Source organism: Zootermopsis nevadensis, unplaced genomic scaffold (assembly GCF_977971745.1).
Source record: "Zootermopsis nevadensis isolate Lab colony 2312 unplaced genomic scaffold, Znev_1.0 Znev_ptg000017l, whole genome shotgun sequence".
In the NCBI taxonomy this organism is placed as follows: Eukaryota; Metazoa; Arthropoda; class Insecta; order Blattodea; family Termopsidae; genus Zootermopsis; species Zootermopsis nevadensis.
The window spans coordinates 5,297,919-5,314,154 of NW_028259149.1; the positions used below are offsets into that span (position 1 = coordinate 5,297,919).

At 37.2% G+C, this 16,236-nt stretch overlaps 2 protein-coding genes across 14 annotated transcripts in view; both read right to left on the reverse strand.

Moving 5' to 3' along the window:
- The window catches only part of LOC110829877 (DIS3-like exonuclease 2), a 23,005-nt gene extending 19,103 nt beyond the window's left edge, over positions 1-3,902 (reverse strand). For 3 of the 8 annotated variants that reach the window (XM_022064052.2, XM_022064053.2, XM_022064051.2), the window contains exons 1-3: positions 2,710-3,105; positions 2,388-2,607; positions 848-1,138 (exon numbers count right to left, since the gene is read on the reverse strand). In XM_022064052.2, coding sequence (XP_021919744.1) covers positions 848-1,138; positions 2,388-2,607; positions 2,710-2,728 — 530 coding nt within the window. In that variant the 5' untranslated portion in view covers positions 2,729-3,105. Of the gene's footprint in view, positions 1-847; positions 1,139-2,387; positions 2,608-2,709; positions 3,109-3,169; positions 3,348-3,817 lie in introns of those variants that run through there. The other 5 variants (XM_022064055.2, XM_022064056.2, XM_022064057.2 and 2 more) reach the window with 5 other exon arrangements.
- elg1 (enhanced level of genomic instability 1) overlaps positions 3,889-16,236 on the reverse strand; it is a 51,881-nt gene continuing 39,533 nt past the window's right edge. For 5 of the 6 annotated variants that reach the window (XM_087350191.1, XM_087350189.1, XM_087350190.1 and 2 more), the window contains exons 3-11: positions 15,341-15,571; positions 14,771-14,915; positions 14,033-14,652; positions 13,460-13,608; positions 12,820-12,985; positions 12,421-12,506; positions 11,831-12,008; positions 10,212-11,271; positions 3,889-6,014 (exon numbers count right to left, since the gene is read on the reverse strand). In XM_087350191.1, coding sequence (XP_087206317.1) covers positions 5,756-6,014; positions 10,212-11,271; positions 11,831-12,008; positions 12,421-12,506; positions 12,820-12,985; positions 13,460-13,608; positions 14,033-14,652; positions 14,771-14,915; positions 15,341-15,571 — 2,894 coding nt within the window. In that variant the 3' untranslated portion in view covers positions 3,889-5,755. The remainder of the gene's footprint in view (positions 6,015-10,211; positions 11,272-11,830; positions 12,009-12,420; positions 12,507-12,819; positions 12,986-13,459; positions 13,609-14,032; positions 14,653-14,770; positions 14,916-15,340; positions 15,572-16,236) is intronic. The other variant, XR_015535458.1, reaches the window with a different exon arrangement.

Below are 16,236 nucleotides of genomic sequence, written 5' to 3' on the forward strand. Positions count from 1 at the left end.
AATTAACCACTGCTATATTTTTAATTTGCCCATTGCATAATTATCCCAGTTGTTATGATGAGGAAATAAAATATATTTTGCACCACTTTACTGCCTCTCCTTTATTTAACACAATGGATACCACTGTTCACACTGCACCTTCCTTTCTGCTTCTACTGGCCTTTCAATAGTCTCATTGTGTTAAAAAGTCTGATGTTCTTCAACTCTGTAGATGGAGACAGTATGTTTCTCCAAAACATCATAATCCAGCTATGAATCCACAAGGTATCAAATCCCAGAACAACACTGACATTTTCACTACTGCAAGAACTTCAGACCACACAAACCCTTTGTCAACTTTGTATTAAAAATCACAAAATCTCAATGGTTACTGGAGTCACTGACAATCTTACAAGCCTCTAAAAATATTTTAGATATACAACAGAGATGGGGTTGATACTCACATGCTCCTCAAAAACCTTGGTAACTATCTACAAGTACAGATGTCATCACAATCCAAAGGCAATTGCCATCAAAACTTCAAATCCCAGAATGTAAATAAATATGTACTTGTGAATACAATAAATTGGTAATATGGTTATTTTGTTTAACACAGTCACCTGGGAAATCTCCAGCCACCCAAACAAGTCTGACATCACTGGCTCCATTTGCAAAGGTCAAAAGTGAAATTCTGGTGAACATTTCAGAAATTATGTTATGTATACATTTCCTAATTTGTTTTATCTGAAGTGGCAAATTTCATTTTGTATTCTCAAGTGGGCCCTTCACATCACATGGGGTATTTCTGTTTACATTCAAATACCTTGTTTAAAACATCAAAATGAAAGCTACCATTGCTACTTCTTACATTCCTGTTTTTTTCTTGTCATCTGTGTTTGTTCCCTTTCTAGACGTACATTTCTTAGAATGTGATACTTCAGGCATGTGATTGATACACTGATCTTGATGCATATTCGATAAATGTAATGGTGAACATTGCATGGAGCTCGTCTTCTTATGCTTCTTTTTTGCTTTCTGTTTCTGCGATGTTACAGAATTTGCTGAACCTTCCTGACACTGAACATTTACTATTTCCTTGTTATCAGTTTCTTTGCCACTCACTCCTCTTTCAATCAGAATTCCCACTTCATTTGCTTCTCTGAAATAAATAAGAGTAATTTAATAACCATATTTACTCATATATAACACAGTTTTTTAATTATTCAACCATAAAATTAGGATGTGTGTAATACATAAAACAGTGTGTGCAGCCAATAATCACACTATCATCTGACTGATTTAAAATATGACAGTGCAGCTGGGTCAATTTCATTATAAAATACCACCAGCAATAATGAATGTGAACTCTGCCCACCTAATCTTCAGATACCTCTCTCATATCACACAGTATTTTTCTTTTCATACTTACATTTTATTACTTTTAAAGTATGTTTTCACAAACACGATATTTTTTTATTTTCCAATCCAAAAATAAAGGTGTGCACCATACCAGAGTAAGTACAATATGAACCACCAACTACTATGTAAATGAGATTTGAGGTTAAGTAACAATGATGATCTCTTTAAGCCACTAACTGCTTGCAAAGAGCTGAAGTAATATTACACTGCAACCCCACAGTTAATGTCATTTCAAAAAAGTGTTCTGTATCACATTTTAAAACATGTAGTGGTCAAACCACCTGCTTCATGTTAAAGAAATTCCAGGTTTCAAACTTGACATGGAGACAGGTATCCTGAAAGATTTTTTCATTATTTCTCTCAGTTCCTCCAAACAAATATCAGACAATTACTTAAAACAGGCCATGAATGCTGTCAGATCCTTCCTACTTCACCCCATTATCATCTTATCAATGATGTGACAGAACCTGTCCATCAGCACTGCATCACTAAATGCTGAAACCACTACAAGATAAATAAGATAATTTGTGTATCCATCTTGAAAAATTCTACTTTCCTGTTACCTTAATGAATGTTACAGGATTTCCATCTGCTACATATAAAATCTTGCAATTGCCACCATATGCCAAGTGCTGAGCTATAGACAAATTTTATGTCTCAACTTGTCTAGCCAGCATACAGCATGATTAAAGCTATACCATAAACTGCCTAGCAAACAGAAAATGGCTTATTATTTTCACCAGTAACTTATGAGTAGGCATTTAAAGGTCACAGGGTACATAATTCTAGAGCCAACATACTGTCATATTTATTCCTGTGAACAGAGTTTTCTGAATAAGATGATGAAGAGAAAAATTCCCAGGACCCCTAATGGGAATCAGTAGGCAACTATATCACTGGCTGAATACTTTGGTTCATAAAGTACATGCAAATAAATAAGAACTTGAAACAGAAATTATATAATAATCAAACTATTCATGACTACATACACATTTTCTGAATCCTTAGCTTTTGATTTCTTTTTCTGTCTTCTATTCTTCTTCTCCCTCGTCTTCTCTTTTTCTTCAGATATATGAGCATAGCTATCAACCGCAACACAATTTCCAGAACTGGTGGATGCTACACACTTGGTCACTTCTGCATTCTCTTGCCCTCCCACATGAATGCAAGCATTTTCAAGACGTTGTGTGATGTCCATTTCATATACTGCTGGTGAAGGCAATACAAATGAAACATTTGAAGCCCAGTGGTAACTATATGTTCCACCACCAACAATTAATAACTTTTCGTTTTAAAACTAGAGGCCCTCACCAAACTGATAGTAGTCCATCACTAAGAGGGCCGGACTTTGACTTTCTGGGGGTCTATGATATGTCAAGTTTAAGTAACCCCATAAATTCTATGTCGAAATATTCATTTATCATTCTGGCTAGCGAAAACATCAAACAACAAACAAAACTGAAGTGTTATATGATGTGAAGCTTTCACTGCGGCTTTCATTAATAAAGTCTTCTCGGGCTAGCAGCCGTGTTAGATGTTGACTAATCAACATCTAACACGGCTGATAGCCCGAGAAGACTTTATTAATAAAAAAAACTTCTGTGAATTAAACAATTTTTTGTTTTCAATAATGACTACGTTAAACTACACATTCAAATTTACAATACAGGGAGGTCCCTAGCCAACGCTTAGCTTATACCAAGTCCCACACTGATCACTAATAAGGTTATACACGGCGGATTGACCTCATTCGGTTATTGCAATATCTTACCGATATAAAGCTGTGAACTGACTGAAGACCGCTTCAAATTATGCAGTTTATTTAGATATGAAAATGAAATACAGACTTCATTTACAGCAACATTTCAACGTTTCCTTAATAAAAATTAACACAGCGTACCACGCTAACAAACCCTTACGAAACCTTCCCCGCCAATATTCCATGGCCTCTTGTATAGGTTAATACAAAAATATCGCTCACATCTCATTCCTATCCCTCCCATCTTGTTTAAGTGATACAAGGCAACGTATTGTTTTTAAAATCCTGCTTTTTATTGATAATAAAATCAATAGTTTCGTCAAGTTACGATATAAATTCACATTTTAACAATAATCACACCACTTTCGATCAGAATATACACTCAAAATCGGAAAAAGTTGATCGTTGATACTTACAGATTACAATCTACACTTTAAATGTTCATGTGTTCCAAAAACTGGTATTCTGCGAAGCTCAATGCATGTTCTAATGTGTCAAAACATTAAAAATACTAATGTTAAGGCATCTATAATTAATATTGTATCAATTACCCTATACATACTACTGTTTTATGTTTCAGAGATGTGTATTGACATTTAAAATGCCTATTAGTATCATTCATTTAACTTACATGTTTGTTAGAAACATACAATTACTTACCATTATAATGCATGTTACTTCAATTCCTCATAGACTGAACACTTGAGGCAACAGAAATAGTCACAGTGGGGTTCCTTACTTGAAATACGATTTTATTCATCACACTATTATTACAAATAATTATGTTCCAGATTGCAGTTGTTAGTTTATATATCACAATCTTGATTGTTCTGACAAGAAACTACAATCATGCTCTTATTCTCTTCAAACATGCATACTTCACTGCTTGTGTTGCTTGCAAACCTTGCTCACTGCTCACAACTTGGCAACATACATGCTCCCTGTATGAGGGCAAGCAGTTCATATTTACACCAAGAATCGCATGAAAGGTTGTGACTGCTTCTCAATTCTCCCATCACCAGCTAGACGGCTCCAAAACATTCTTCAAAAAAGTCAATATAATATACAATATGTTAAATGACTGACACAGAAAGACTCCAACAGACATGGATATGATGATATGGTAAATCTACTCTTTCTTTCAAAACAAGAAAAGCAGACTAATAAAATACAGTGAACTGTCCAATATCCACCAATATGCAGGGGAGAAATAACATGGATAATCCAAAAACATGACAATACCTACTATCCCCAAAAATCATTTTATTGTAACTTTGAAATAATCCTCTAAACTTATGTTTGTCTTATTAGCAATTAAATGTGCTGTACATTCTACAGTAACCTCTAAACCTACAAAATATTGCAATTCCAGTTAAAATGATCCTCTATTACTGTACCAAACTCATATTTTTTTTGTCAGATGTGCTCTGTGAGTACAATCAACATCTTCACCACCATCAGGCCTCAAATCTTTCATATTTTTCTCAGAATTTTACTACTAACAAAATTACATACATTCATATGATTTGTTGATCTTAACTCCTAAGCATCTGTTCATTTGTGCACTTCAATCATTAGCATTCTTCAGAAACACACATCTTATTAAAACAATAAAAACTGTTAATCTTTTGGCAAATATCTTACTGAATGACCAAGCTATGTTATGCTTAGCAAGCTGGAAAACTAACATAATAAAGCAGTCCTTGGGAAGCTGATGCTCATTCAGCTCATCAAGAAATTTTCTGCCTTTTATAGAACTGGAAGGTTATTATATACACAAGAGTCCATCACTGTCCTGATGCAAAGAATTGGAGGCCCTATTCATAACATGCTCAATTTTGTGGTGGGAAATCGCAGTTAGCCCTCTATTTGTTTAGTTATCCTTTAAAACTTAGGTCCAACTATGAATTACTTTCACTTCCACATTACAGAAGGAATACAACATTAAGATTTAGTGAGAAAACAAAAAATCTGACTTAATGTACGCAATGTCTTTGAAAATAAAATCTTACAATAGATGGTTACAATAATAACCATCTCCATGATTACAAGGTTGCAACCAAGAAAATCACAATCTCAAAAATGTATCATAACTTCAATATTTTCTTAAATTCCCAAATACCAAATTATACCTTAACAGTCTGGTAAAATGTTGTGGTTGTATGCATTCTTCTGTAATTTCCCCTCACATTTTTCTATGATAAAATTTACTACCTTAATTTTTAAACTTTCTTCAGACTGTTTTTACATTTTGTTTCTTACATATCTCTGTTTTCTCAGACAATTGTTTTAGCTTCACTATTACCCAAATTTCCTCTCAGGACAGATAAATATTATATTCATCAAATTAAATTTCCTGTCCAATTGCAACATCCTGTACCCTTGCTACATTTCTGAAACAGCCATAAACAGACTGTATGTGCTCAATCCTTTCTTATCTAATCTAGTATGTATATTTATCTCAGACAGTTTACTTAAAAGACAAACCATTCCCTTCATTATCAGTCGTTATCATACTTACCCTAGAAAGTAAATAATTTATTCCTTGATGTCAGTACAAAAAACAAATTTCCAATAGTTGAAACTGCACCTTGGGTGCTATGTTGTATGCATGCTAGCAAACACAGCACAAAGCGTATTCAGCGTAGCATCATTTGCATGAACATTCAGGCCCTTCAGATAGTGAAAGAACCTGTTGCGACGCTTTGTGCTACAAGCAAGGCGATCCTGCTCATTGCGACTCACAGCACGAAGCACTGGCATGTAATCAGAAGCCACAGAATGATGATCTGGGCGACACCACAGTGGCACTATGGGTAACATGATCTCATCTGCTGCATGCTGTGCCATTCGCCACCTGCGACACAAAATGCATTCTCAATGTTACACACCACGTGGCGAATATGAGAGTATTAACTGGGGAAAGGGTAGAACTCGAAGGTATCACCACCTTGTCGAAGGCAATCTGCCGGGTGAGGAGGCTTGCGTGCTCAAATGACCCTTAGGGCTATGCCGGCCTGAGCTTCGGCTCATGGTAGGGTCACCCAAGCCGGACAGGTCTAAGGAGATGCGCTAGACTAAGAGTGATACCCTGGTCCTCCAGGTTGGGGGTTGGGTGTAGGGCTAACAACCTTTCACCTTTAAAAAAAATATGTGTTACGAAAAAATCAACCAAGCCTCGGATCAGGACGGACTCTTTGGCACGACCACGGCAATTGAAAAAGGACATGAGATTTGGTACCTGGAACATTAGGAGCCTCTATAGGGCTGGGGCACTGAAATCAGTGTGTAGGGAATTAGGGAATTATAAGTTAGACTTAGTGGCAGTGCAGGAAGTGCGATGGGAGGGGGAGGGCACGATCCCAGTGGACAATTTTACATTTTTCTATGGAAAGGGGAATGACAATCATCAGCTAGGGACGGGTTTTTTTGTTCATAGCAGAATTAGGGCAGCAGTTAAGAGAGCAGAATTTGTTAGTGACAGGTTGTCTTACGTAATTTTGGAAGGACGTTGGTGCGACATCATTGTCCTTAATGTTCATGCCCCAACTGAAGACAAAAGCGATGATATCAAGGATAGCTTTTATGAAGAATTGGAATCAGTATTTGATACATTTGGCAAGTATCACATGAAAATTCTGCTAGGAGATTTCAATGCAAAAATTGGGAGGGAGGATGTCTTCAAACCCACAATAGGCAGCGAGAGTCTCCATGCACTTAGTAATGATAATGGCGTCAGAGCAGTGACCTTCGCTACGTCAAAAGATTTAATTGTAAAAAGTACAAAATTTCCACACCGTGATGTTCATAAATACACTTGGACTTCCCCAGATGGCAGAACACACAATCAAATAGATCATGTTTTAGTAGATAAGAGAAGGCAGACAAATGTAATTGATGTGAGATCATTCAGAGGAGCAGATTGCGACACTGATCATTATCTGGTGGTAGCAAAAGTGAGGGAGCGGCTTTCAGTAAGTAGACGAACTAAACAAAATTTTGACACAGAAAGATTTGATTTGAAAAAATTAAGTGAGGGAGAGGCAAAGGAACAATATCAAGTTGAAATTTCGAATAGGTTTCAAATTTTAGAGACAAATGAGGATAATGAAAGTGTGGACATCAACAGGGAGTGGGAAAATGTCAGAAACTGCATCAAAATTTCAGCAAAAGAGAAACTAGGATACTACAGGAGAAAGCAAAATAAACCGTGGTTTGATGAAGAATGTTCAAAATTAATAGATCGAAGGAAGCAAACAAAATTTCAATGGTTGCAGAACCCAAACAAAACAAATGCGGATAATCTATGTAACGTGAGACGTGAGGCTAGTAGAACCTTTAGGACTAAGAAAAGGGAATACCTGAAGGGCAAAATTGCTGAACTTGAGACAAATAATAAGGAAAAAAACATCAGAGACCTGTACAGAGGCATTAATAACTTTAAGAAAGGATATCAACCCCAGACTAATTTGGTAAAGGATGATAGTGGCAATTTGCTTGCAGATCCAATAAAAATTGTGAATAGGTGGAAAAATTTCTTTAGCGAGCTCTTAAATGTTCATAATACTGGTGATATTAGACAGATTAAAATGCATACAGCTGAACTGTTGGTGCCAGAACCTAGCTTAGATGAAGTGGAACTAGCCATTGGGAAGTTGAAAAGTTATAAATCTCCAGGAATTGATCAGATTCCGGCCGAATTAATTAAAGCAGGTGGCAAAGGGTTGCATATGAGGATCCATAAGCTTATTCAGTTAATTTGGGATAAGGAAGAGATGCCACATCAATGGAAGGAATCCATAATTATTCCTATTTATAAGAAGGGGGACAAGACTGAGTGTGGTAATTACCGAGGAATATCGCTGCTATCAACCTCATACAAAATTCTATCCAACATTCTTTTGGCAAGATTAACCCCATATGCGAATGAAACTATTGGGGATCATCAGTGTGGGTTCAGACGAAACAGATCAACGATTGATCAGATCTTTTGCATTCGTCAGATACTAGAGAAAAAATGGGAGTTCGGTGGGACTGTACATCAGTTATTTATAGATTTCAAAAAAGCCTATGACTCTGTGAAGAGAGAAGTGCTATATAATATTCTTATTGAATTTGGTATACCAAAGAAGCTAGTGGGTCTAATAAAAATGTGCTTAAATGAAACCTGCAGCAAAATTCGAGTAGGTAAATATGTATCTGAGACATTCCTCATCAAGAACGGTCTAAAACAAGGAGATGCTTTGTCTCCCTTGCTCTTTAACTTTGCGCTAGAATACGCCATCAGGAAGGTCCAAGGTAGGCAGGAGGGTTTGCAATTGAACGGGACACATCAGCTATTGGCATATGCTGATGATGTTAATTTATTGGGGGACGATATAAATACAATAAAGAGGAACGCAGAAGTTTTACTAGAGGCTGGTAGACAAGTGGGGCTGGAAGTAAATTCAGAAAAAACTAAGTACATGTTAGTATCTCGTCATCAGAAGACAGGCGGGCAAAATTATCTTAGGGTAGCTAATAAATCCTTTGAAAGGGTTACAAAGTTCAAATATTTGGGAACAACAATAACAAATCAAAATGATACTTGTGAGGAAGTTAGGAGGAGACTAAATTCCGGAAATGCTTGCTACTTCTCAGTCCAAAATATTTTGTCTTCCCGTCTGATTTCTAAGAACCTGAAAATTAAAGTATACAAAACAATAATCTTGCCTGTTGTTTTGTATGGGTGCGAAACATGGTCTCTCACTCAGAGGGAGGAACACAGATTGCAGGTGTTTGAGAATCGGGTGTTGAGGAGGATATTTGGGCCTAAGAGGGAAGACGATGGGGCGTGGAGAAAACTGCACAATGACGAGCTTAAAAATCTGTACTGCTCCCCCAGTATTGTGAGGGTGATTAAGTCGAGAAGAGTGAGATGGGCGGGACATGTAGCGCGCATGGATGGGACAAGAGGTGTGCACCGGGTACTGGTTGGGAAACCTGAAGGGAAGAGACCGCTGGGGAGACCTAGACGTAGATGGGAGGATAATCTCAGGCGGGATCTATGGGAGATAGGAGTTGAAGGAAACTGGATTTTGTTGGCCCAGGACAGGGTCCGGTGGAGGGCTTTGGTTAATTCGGTGATGAACCTTCGGGTTCGGTAAGCCATCTAGTTAGTTAGTTAGTTAAGGGTAGAACTGTCCTAGTAACACATTCAGAAGTTACTACTATTTAACTGGTATTAACCAAACAGTTCCTTGCTGTTAACTGAAACTAAGATTCCTCCTGAACCATGAATTTGTATTTTATTACATGTGGTGAAAACATTCTTTTAAAACTGGACAAGTTGTGAAAGTATAAAGCATTATATTTTTATAACCACTTTCAGGTGATGATGCCATGGTTATGTGGGTTGGTATGCCAATGTTTCACAGAAATTAGCAAGCTCCATATTCACAGCAAAGTGCCTGGCAGTAGACCTAGCAGCTTGGGCTACAGATCAACACAGAGAAAGTCTATAATGATTAGGAAATATAGAAATTAACAGTACTGATTCCTGGACTGATATGTATCAAGGTTGAGTAAGATGGGTTGAACCTACAGAAACAGAAAACACATACATGAACATATTTTCAAAATATTTGGTAACAATAACAAATAAAAATTTCATTCACACAGAAATTAAAAGCAGACTAAATTTGGGGAATACTTATTCCCATGCAGTTCTAAACCTTCTATCTCCCCCATTTGCTATCAAAAGATGTAAAAATTAAAATACAGAAAACTATAATTTTGTCTGTTGTGTTGAGCAAGTGTGTGTGTGTGCGTCAGTATATAAAAAATGGAAAAAAAGAGCTTCAGACAATGGGAGTAAAAGGCTCTGCTTTATACTCTGAACCACCTTGCCATCCAGGCAAAAACTTGGTAGACTCCAGAGCCAGTCTGAACATGATAACAAAGAAAAATATACCTTTTCTGAAGTAAATTAAATCCTGGCTCTCCAGTCCATATGCAGTAACTTCACTGAATGGTCATTAAAGGAAGAAACCAAATTATCCTCCACTCCACTTACCTCAGTTCCTGTTGTGTTGGCTTTGTATAGGTTACTCTGGTAGGATGCACATTCACATGGCAACTTTGTGCTGCCTCAAGACTTGTTCTGCATTTATGCACACTACCCTCTAGTAAATAATGGCAGAGAAGCCTGGAGACTGAACCCTGCCACCACAGACATTCTGACCCCTCATTAAATGATGTTCCATCCTTTGGAACTTGATCCCAACTCCTAACACAAGGCTCTCTGCTACAAGCACCACCACGTGACAAAACGTCCACTGCAGATATTGTCTCCATCAACCGAAACATGCAATCTGTCTCTTCTTGACAACACTTTTTCTCTGTTCTTTGTAACTCCAAAAGTTCTGAAATTGAATTTCCTTTTTTTTCATTGTCATTACAAACTCTTTCCAAAAGAGACTCTTCACTGTTCATTTTAACAACTTCACTTAACCTTTCATCCACTAGAACTACTTTATTTTTCACTTGTCTCCCAGATATTGTCACACCAACAGATTCAGTTTCTTCCATTGTCACCTCAGAGCCTTCAACTTTCAGACAGCTTAGTTTATCAGAATTTGCCTTAACCTCACGAAAAGTCTCTTTCCCTGTCACATCATCACAAAACTGAATGAAAATTCTGTCCTGATATGAATTTTCTAGTGCAGGTAACAAAGATGCCAGATTCCACCACACACGACCCAAATCCAATGGGAATGGCATCCGACAATTTTCAAAAAAATTTTCATAGTATTCTGTAAATGTTTCAATACAGTTAGCATGTTCAGGAACAGTAACTGCTGTTTGATATGCTTCATCACCAGAAATATAACTCAAATTTGAATGATCATCTGCAGTATCAACTGCAGCAACCTGAGGAGCAACAGGGTTTTCTGAAAGGATGTTATCACAAATATCTGCAGTATGTGGGAAGTTATTTCCACCAGTTAGCACCCAGAACTGCAACTGTAGCACAGTCTGACGGACATCACCAGAGTTCTGGTCCAATAACCTTTCAATTTCTGTACGTCTTACCCGAACACCTTCCAGAAGGCACATCGACTGTAGCCACGCACCTGGAAATAGCAGTAACAACTAACTGATTTGCTGATCACAAACATTCACCACATCAGAATTTATCTTATTATTTTAGACTTGCATTTCACCTAATGTCCAGCAATGCAATATAGTCTGTAAATAAAACTTCAAAGTATTTCCTCAATAAGGTTCAGAAACTGTTTTTCTTCTTGGTTACTTTAAGATGCTGTACCAAAAATTTATATCATGTAGAATTACATATTGTAAGGTAAGTTGGCTGTAATAATGAATTGGGAGGAATGTGGAAGAAAACAATCACTATAAATTGTAACCCAATGTCCAGTGTTATAATTACAAACAGTTACAATATCTTTAATTTATTGTGCAGCAAACTTTCAGCAGCAGCTGTATTGTAATAGCCATTAGCAACTGCTTATAGCTCAGAATTTCAGTGCATTCTCCCACTGAAACATTTTATACATGCTACTGTGAAAAGATTAATTTTCAGCTGCAGAAAGTTCAAATTCATAGTCTTCCGACTGCAAATACCAAATTTAATTCCAAAAGGTGGACAAGCTCCCTGATCCATCCACTTACTCATTCTTCCAGAAGGTGGTGCACTGAATTTCAGAACAAGATGCAGCTCCATGAGACGTGCTAAATGGGGGTAATGTGGTTCATTGGTGATCAATATCACTGGTCGCTTTGATGAAGCCACTAATGAATTCACAGCAGAAACAAAACCCTCATCTTCATCTTCATAAACAACATCCACCTGAATAAAGAACATTTGGCAGTGGATAATATGAGATTCAAGGTTTTCTTGGCAGTCAAAAGAACAATACATATGTTTGTAAAACTTCTTTTAGGCCAGTTAATTCTTTCCACTCATTTAATCATTTTATATGTCTGTTCCAAATATATTATAATCTTAACCAAGAAGGATGCAGTAAATACATCTTATGACTGAAAAAAGCAAGCAGTACTCATCTGTTACCAATAAAAGAGATCATTGCTCATGCAACATAAAGAAAATAGATAGTAGTTAACGTCCTACTTGGAATTTACAATGAAATGGCTGAATCTGTTTTAACATGATAATAAAAAATATACACATCAAGAAACACAAACACCAAGAGCAGAAAACAAAACATTACAAATTTTTCACACCAAGCCACTTAACTTACCCCTTCCACTAAAATAACTGACATCTTGCCACCAGAATTATGATCATCCCCGCTCTCTTTTGGTTTAGAAGCATTTCCAGCAGCCCCTGTAATTGTAAACATACCAAAAGGACATAATTTTAGCTGCCTGCAGATGACCTCTTAAGAATGCAAGTGCATCTGAATTGAAACTTTAGGCTCACTGAATCTCATCAAAGAGAGATGCTTCATAAAGCAAAATAATGCTTTAGAAAAAAATGGTCATTCAGTTACTCAATAAATGTCCCACTTTTTATGAAACCAGAAGGTTCAGTTCTGTTTTCACAATGCCTGGCACTGGACCTCATCTTGAGCCAGCTGAATTCACTCCACATCCTCAAAACCTCTTTCTTTATTTCACCTGATTTCTGGAGTACCTACTTGATTTCATCTTTCTTGACTTAGCAGGATATCCTTTGAAGAATGGATTCAACCCATCTGAGGCATGTTCTGAACCAGCCCTCACTTGGTGAGACTGTGTCGCTTCCTGAAGCTCAGACAGTATTCGCCTCCCATTGCGTTTCGATGAAGTATTGATCTCCAGCACCTGTACAAAATAAATGTATGGGGGAAACTCCATGACATGTTTCTTGATATAAGGTCCTCCTCGTTTCATCCAGTCAAAGTTGGTATGGTTGTCATTAAGGAGTTAAAAAACACCGATCGATATGAATGGCCTCCAGTATCATGCTATTTTTCACAGTTTCATAAGAATCATTTAGTTAGTGCTTATAATCATGGACATCTGCCAATGGGACACCTCACTACAGGAGCAGCTGAGGATTTTGAGGGGAGGCACATAATATTATATATAAAATCAGTCTAGCCTAACAAACTACATATGACAATCCACTGTCTACTGGCCACAAAATAACATATTTAATAATTTATACTCCTTATATATAAGATGAAATGTGTGGATTTCTAAAAATCGTAAGAGTCATGACACATGAAAGGTAAAGTGTCAATTGTCTATAATACAGACGTCCATAACTGACTCTGAAATGTATCATTTTCTTACCTTAAAACCAAGTTCATTAGCTATCGCATACACAGCAGATGTCTTCCCACAACCATGAGGACCAACCAAAATTGCTGTGTTATTTGGCAAATTTCTGTGACTGGTGTCATTAGAGTCACAGTCCATAAACTCATCTCCACTGCTTGAATCTGATAAATGAGAAAATGTTTACTGTAACATGGACATTTGAAAGTCCAATTAGAGCTTATGTTTGTCTTAATTCTCATCCATACTTTTGATATTCCTTTCAATTCTTAAGCATTCAGGTTGTGGATGTATACACTTTAGCTAGTGGGCTGGGTACAACACTCCACCTGGCTGCGTGTTGCCCTAGCAGACCAATGAACCATTAACCCAGAGTTATAAATTCTGCAAGCAGCCCCACAGTACAGGGATTTATATCCGCTATTCCCAAATAACAAACGTTAAATAGGTGCGATATAAAATTTGAATTATTTCAGTGCAAAAAATGGATACTTTAGTTAGAAAGAACATTCTTCTGCCAACCAGCAGACAAGTTGCAGCACAGTAGATATAAGATATTTTCTACCCAACAAAATTAAATGCTCTTACCCTTTCTCTTACAGTCATTTCCCTTGTCCCCATGCTGAACATCACTGTAATGCTTCCAATTCTCCAGCCAGTTTTTCAACTTCCCAATGCTATGTCCATTTCCAACAATATCATCCGCAGTTGTTGGTTTGTACTTTTCTGTCCACATGACATGTGAGTTCAGATCGCAATTTTCCTTCCGCTCCTCCTCAATTTTAACCTTTGATCTGGTAACCTTGCTCTTTCTGCTACGCCCCCCCTTCTCTTTAACAGCTTTTCCTGAAACATTTTCTGCAGGTTTGTTAAAATCTTGAATGCATCCTAAATGTAACCGTCTAAAGTCTCGATAAATTGGAAAATCTGGCGACTCTAATTTCAGAAGATGAAGCAATTTCCGAAAGCACGTAATTGGTTTTGGCACTGAAGGCTTTATGAAAGTACACATTTTATCTGTGTTATGACAATTACTGAAGGTGCCCAATTTAACCACTTCCATTTGCTTCAATGTTAAAGCGAATGACTCAGTTTGTGTGGTACGAAGAGGCAGTTCTGCTAAAGGCAGATTCCATATGCCGAGCTGGTCCCCCTGTTGCTGAACATGGGCTACAGTTGGAAATGTAAAGTGATACTGTTCTTCCATGCTGTAATTAAAAATAAACACTCCAGTTATCAACTATTTTAAAAACTGAAACATGCATACTTATGTTTGTATGCAATCTTACGACTCATGTTTTATAACATGGTTTCCAGAACACATACCTCCGTTGCATATCCACCATCTTCTTCACTGACTCAGGAATACCGCTCTTCAAGAAGTTCTGTCGAGCTTCTACAACAGCTGGGTCAACTTTAGGTTTTGGAACAGCTTTAGACCGTACAAACAGTGGTGCCAGTTTCACAATAGCTGAAAACATTCAACAGCATATAAATCCAAACATGGGGGGCAGGAGAAGGGGTGTATTAAATTCTGGTATTCTAATTTAAATTCTGTGCATTTTGTATTTATGAGTCTACGATTTTCAGTGTAAACAGGGAATAATTCCTCAAACAGCATTCGCCAGCTGATCTTCATAACTGATGAGTTAGGTACATAATGAATTCTTAAATATTATGTACATGAGCTTTGATTTCAAAGGATTAACATTCTCTGCACCCAATTTATTTTCTCTCTTCTGGGTCCACATATTTTCCCTGAAACTTAATTTTAAAACCGACTACATATGCAATTTATACACATTAAATTCTTCATTAGTAGATACGACAAAAATAAAAAAATCACATATAATACTTGAGGACTTAGGTTAATGCTCAATTCAACAACATTCTTACCATCTGACATGCTATAATGGCTGGAGTATATGGTGACTTCATCAGCTTCACCTTCAGCTACTTCGTCACTGACATTATTATCCTGAGCTTTTGTTTGTTCTGCATTCATTTGGTTTACCATTGTTTTAGAGCTCAATAGCACTTCTGAAGTTTCTTGATGGTCTAACGTTGTTTTGCTGCCTATACATTTCCTCTTTGGTGTGAAAATACAATCATCACTGCTGTCTTCACCTAATTTAACAGAAGTGTATACAATGTAAAATGAAGGTTAGGTTGTACCTGGTGTTTAACTAAGCATCATACCACACAGATATGTGGTGAAGTGAAAATACAGCCCAATGCATTCTTAACCTTGGCATTAGGAATTGAGTAATAAGCTTCACACCCTGGCCACTTCACCCCTGAAGAAAGAACTCGAATATTCACTGGACAGGATATTTGATTGGCCCTGAATATGGGTTGAAGAGTAGAATTCTGACCTGCTGGAAACGGAAGCCCAGCCATCCAGCCCATTAAATGTTCTTTACTTCAAGTCACTACTTAACCATCTCATTCTGACTGGATGTAGACCCCAAAACATGCCTATCAATATCAACAGTGGTAGCTCAATAAACAGTAACTAAGTATGGTATGACGGTCAGAATTCAGTTTCTGGTAAGGGCATCGCACCTCTAAAACATCGGTTAATTTCTAAAGACTACATGGCATAGCATCCCCAAATACTGCCATCTTTATGTGTCTTCCATTTTCATTCTTCCACGCTTGTTTTAATAATATAAATGTGAGAATGTTCAGAAAACTCTTAAATATCCACACATGTGGTTGTGCAGCCATGGTAACTACATTTCCCAAGTCTCAGAGATCAAAGTGCAAAAAATGGCATTGTGCTAGAAGAC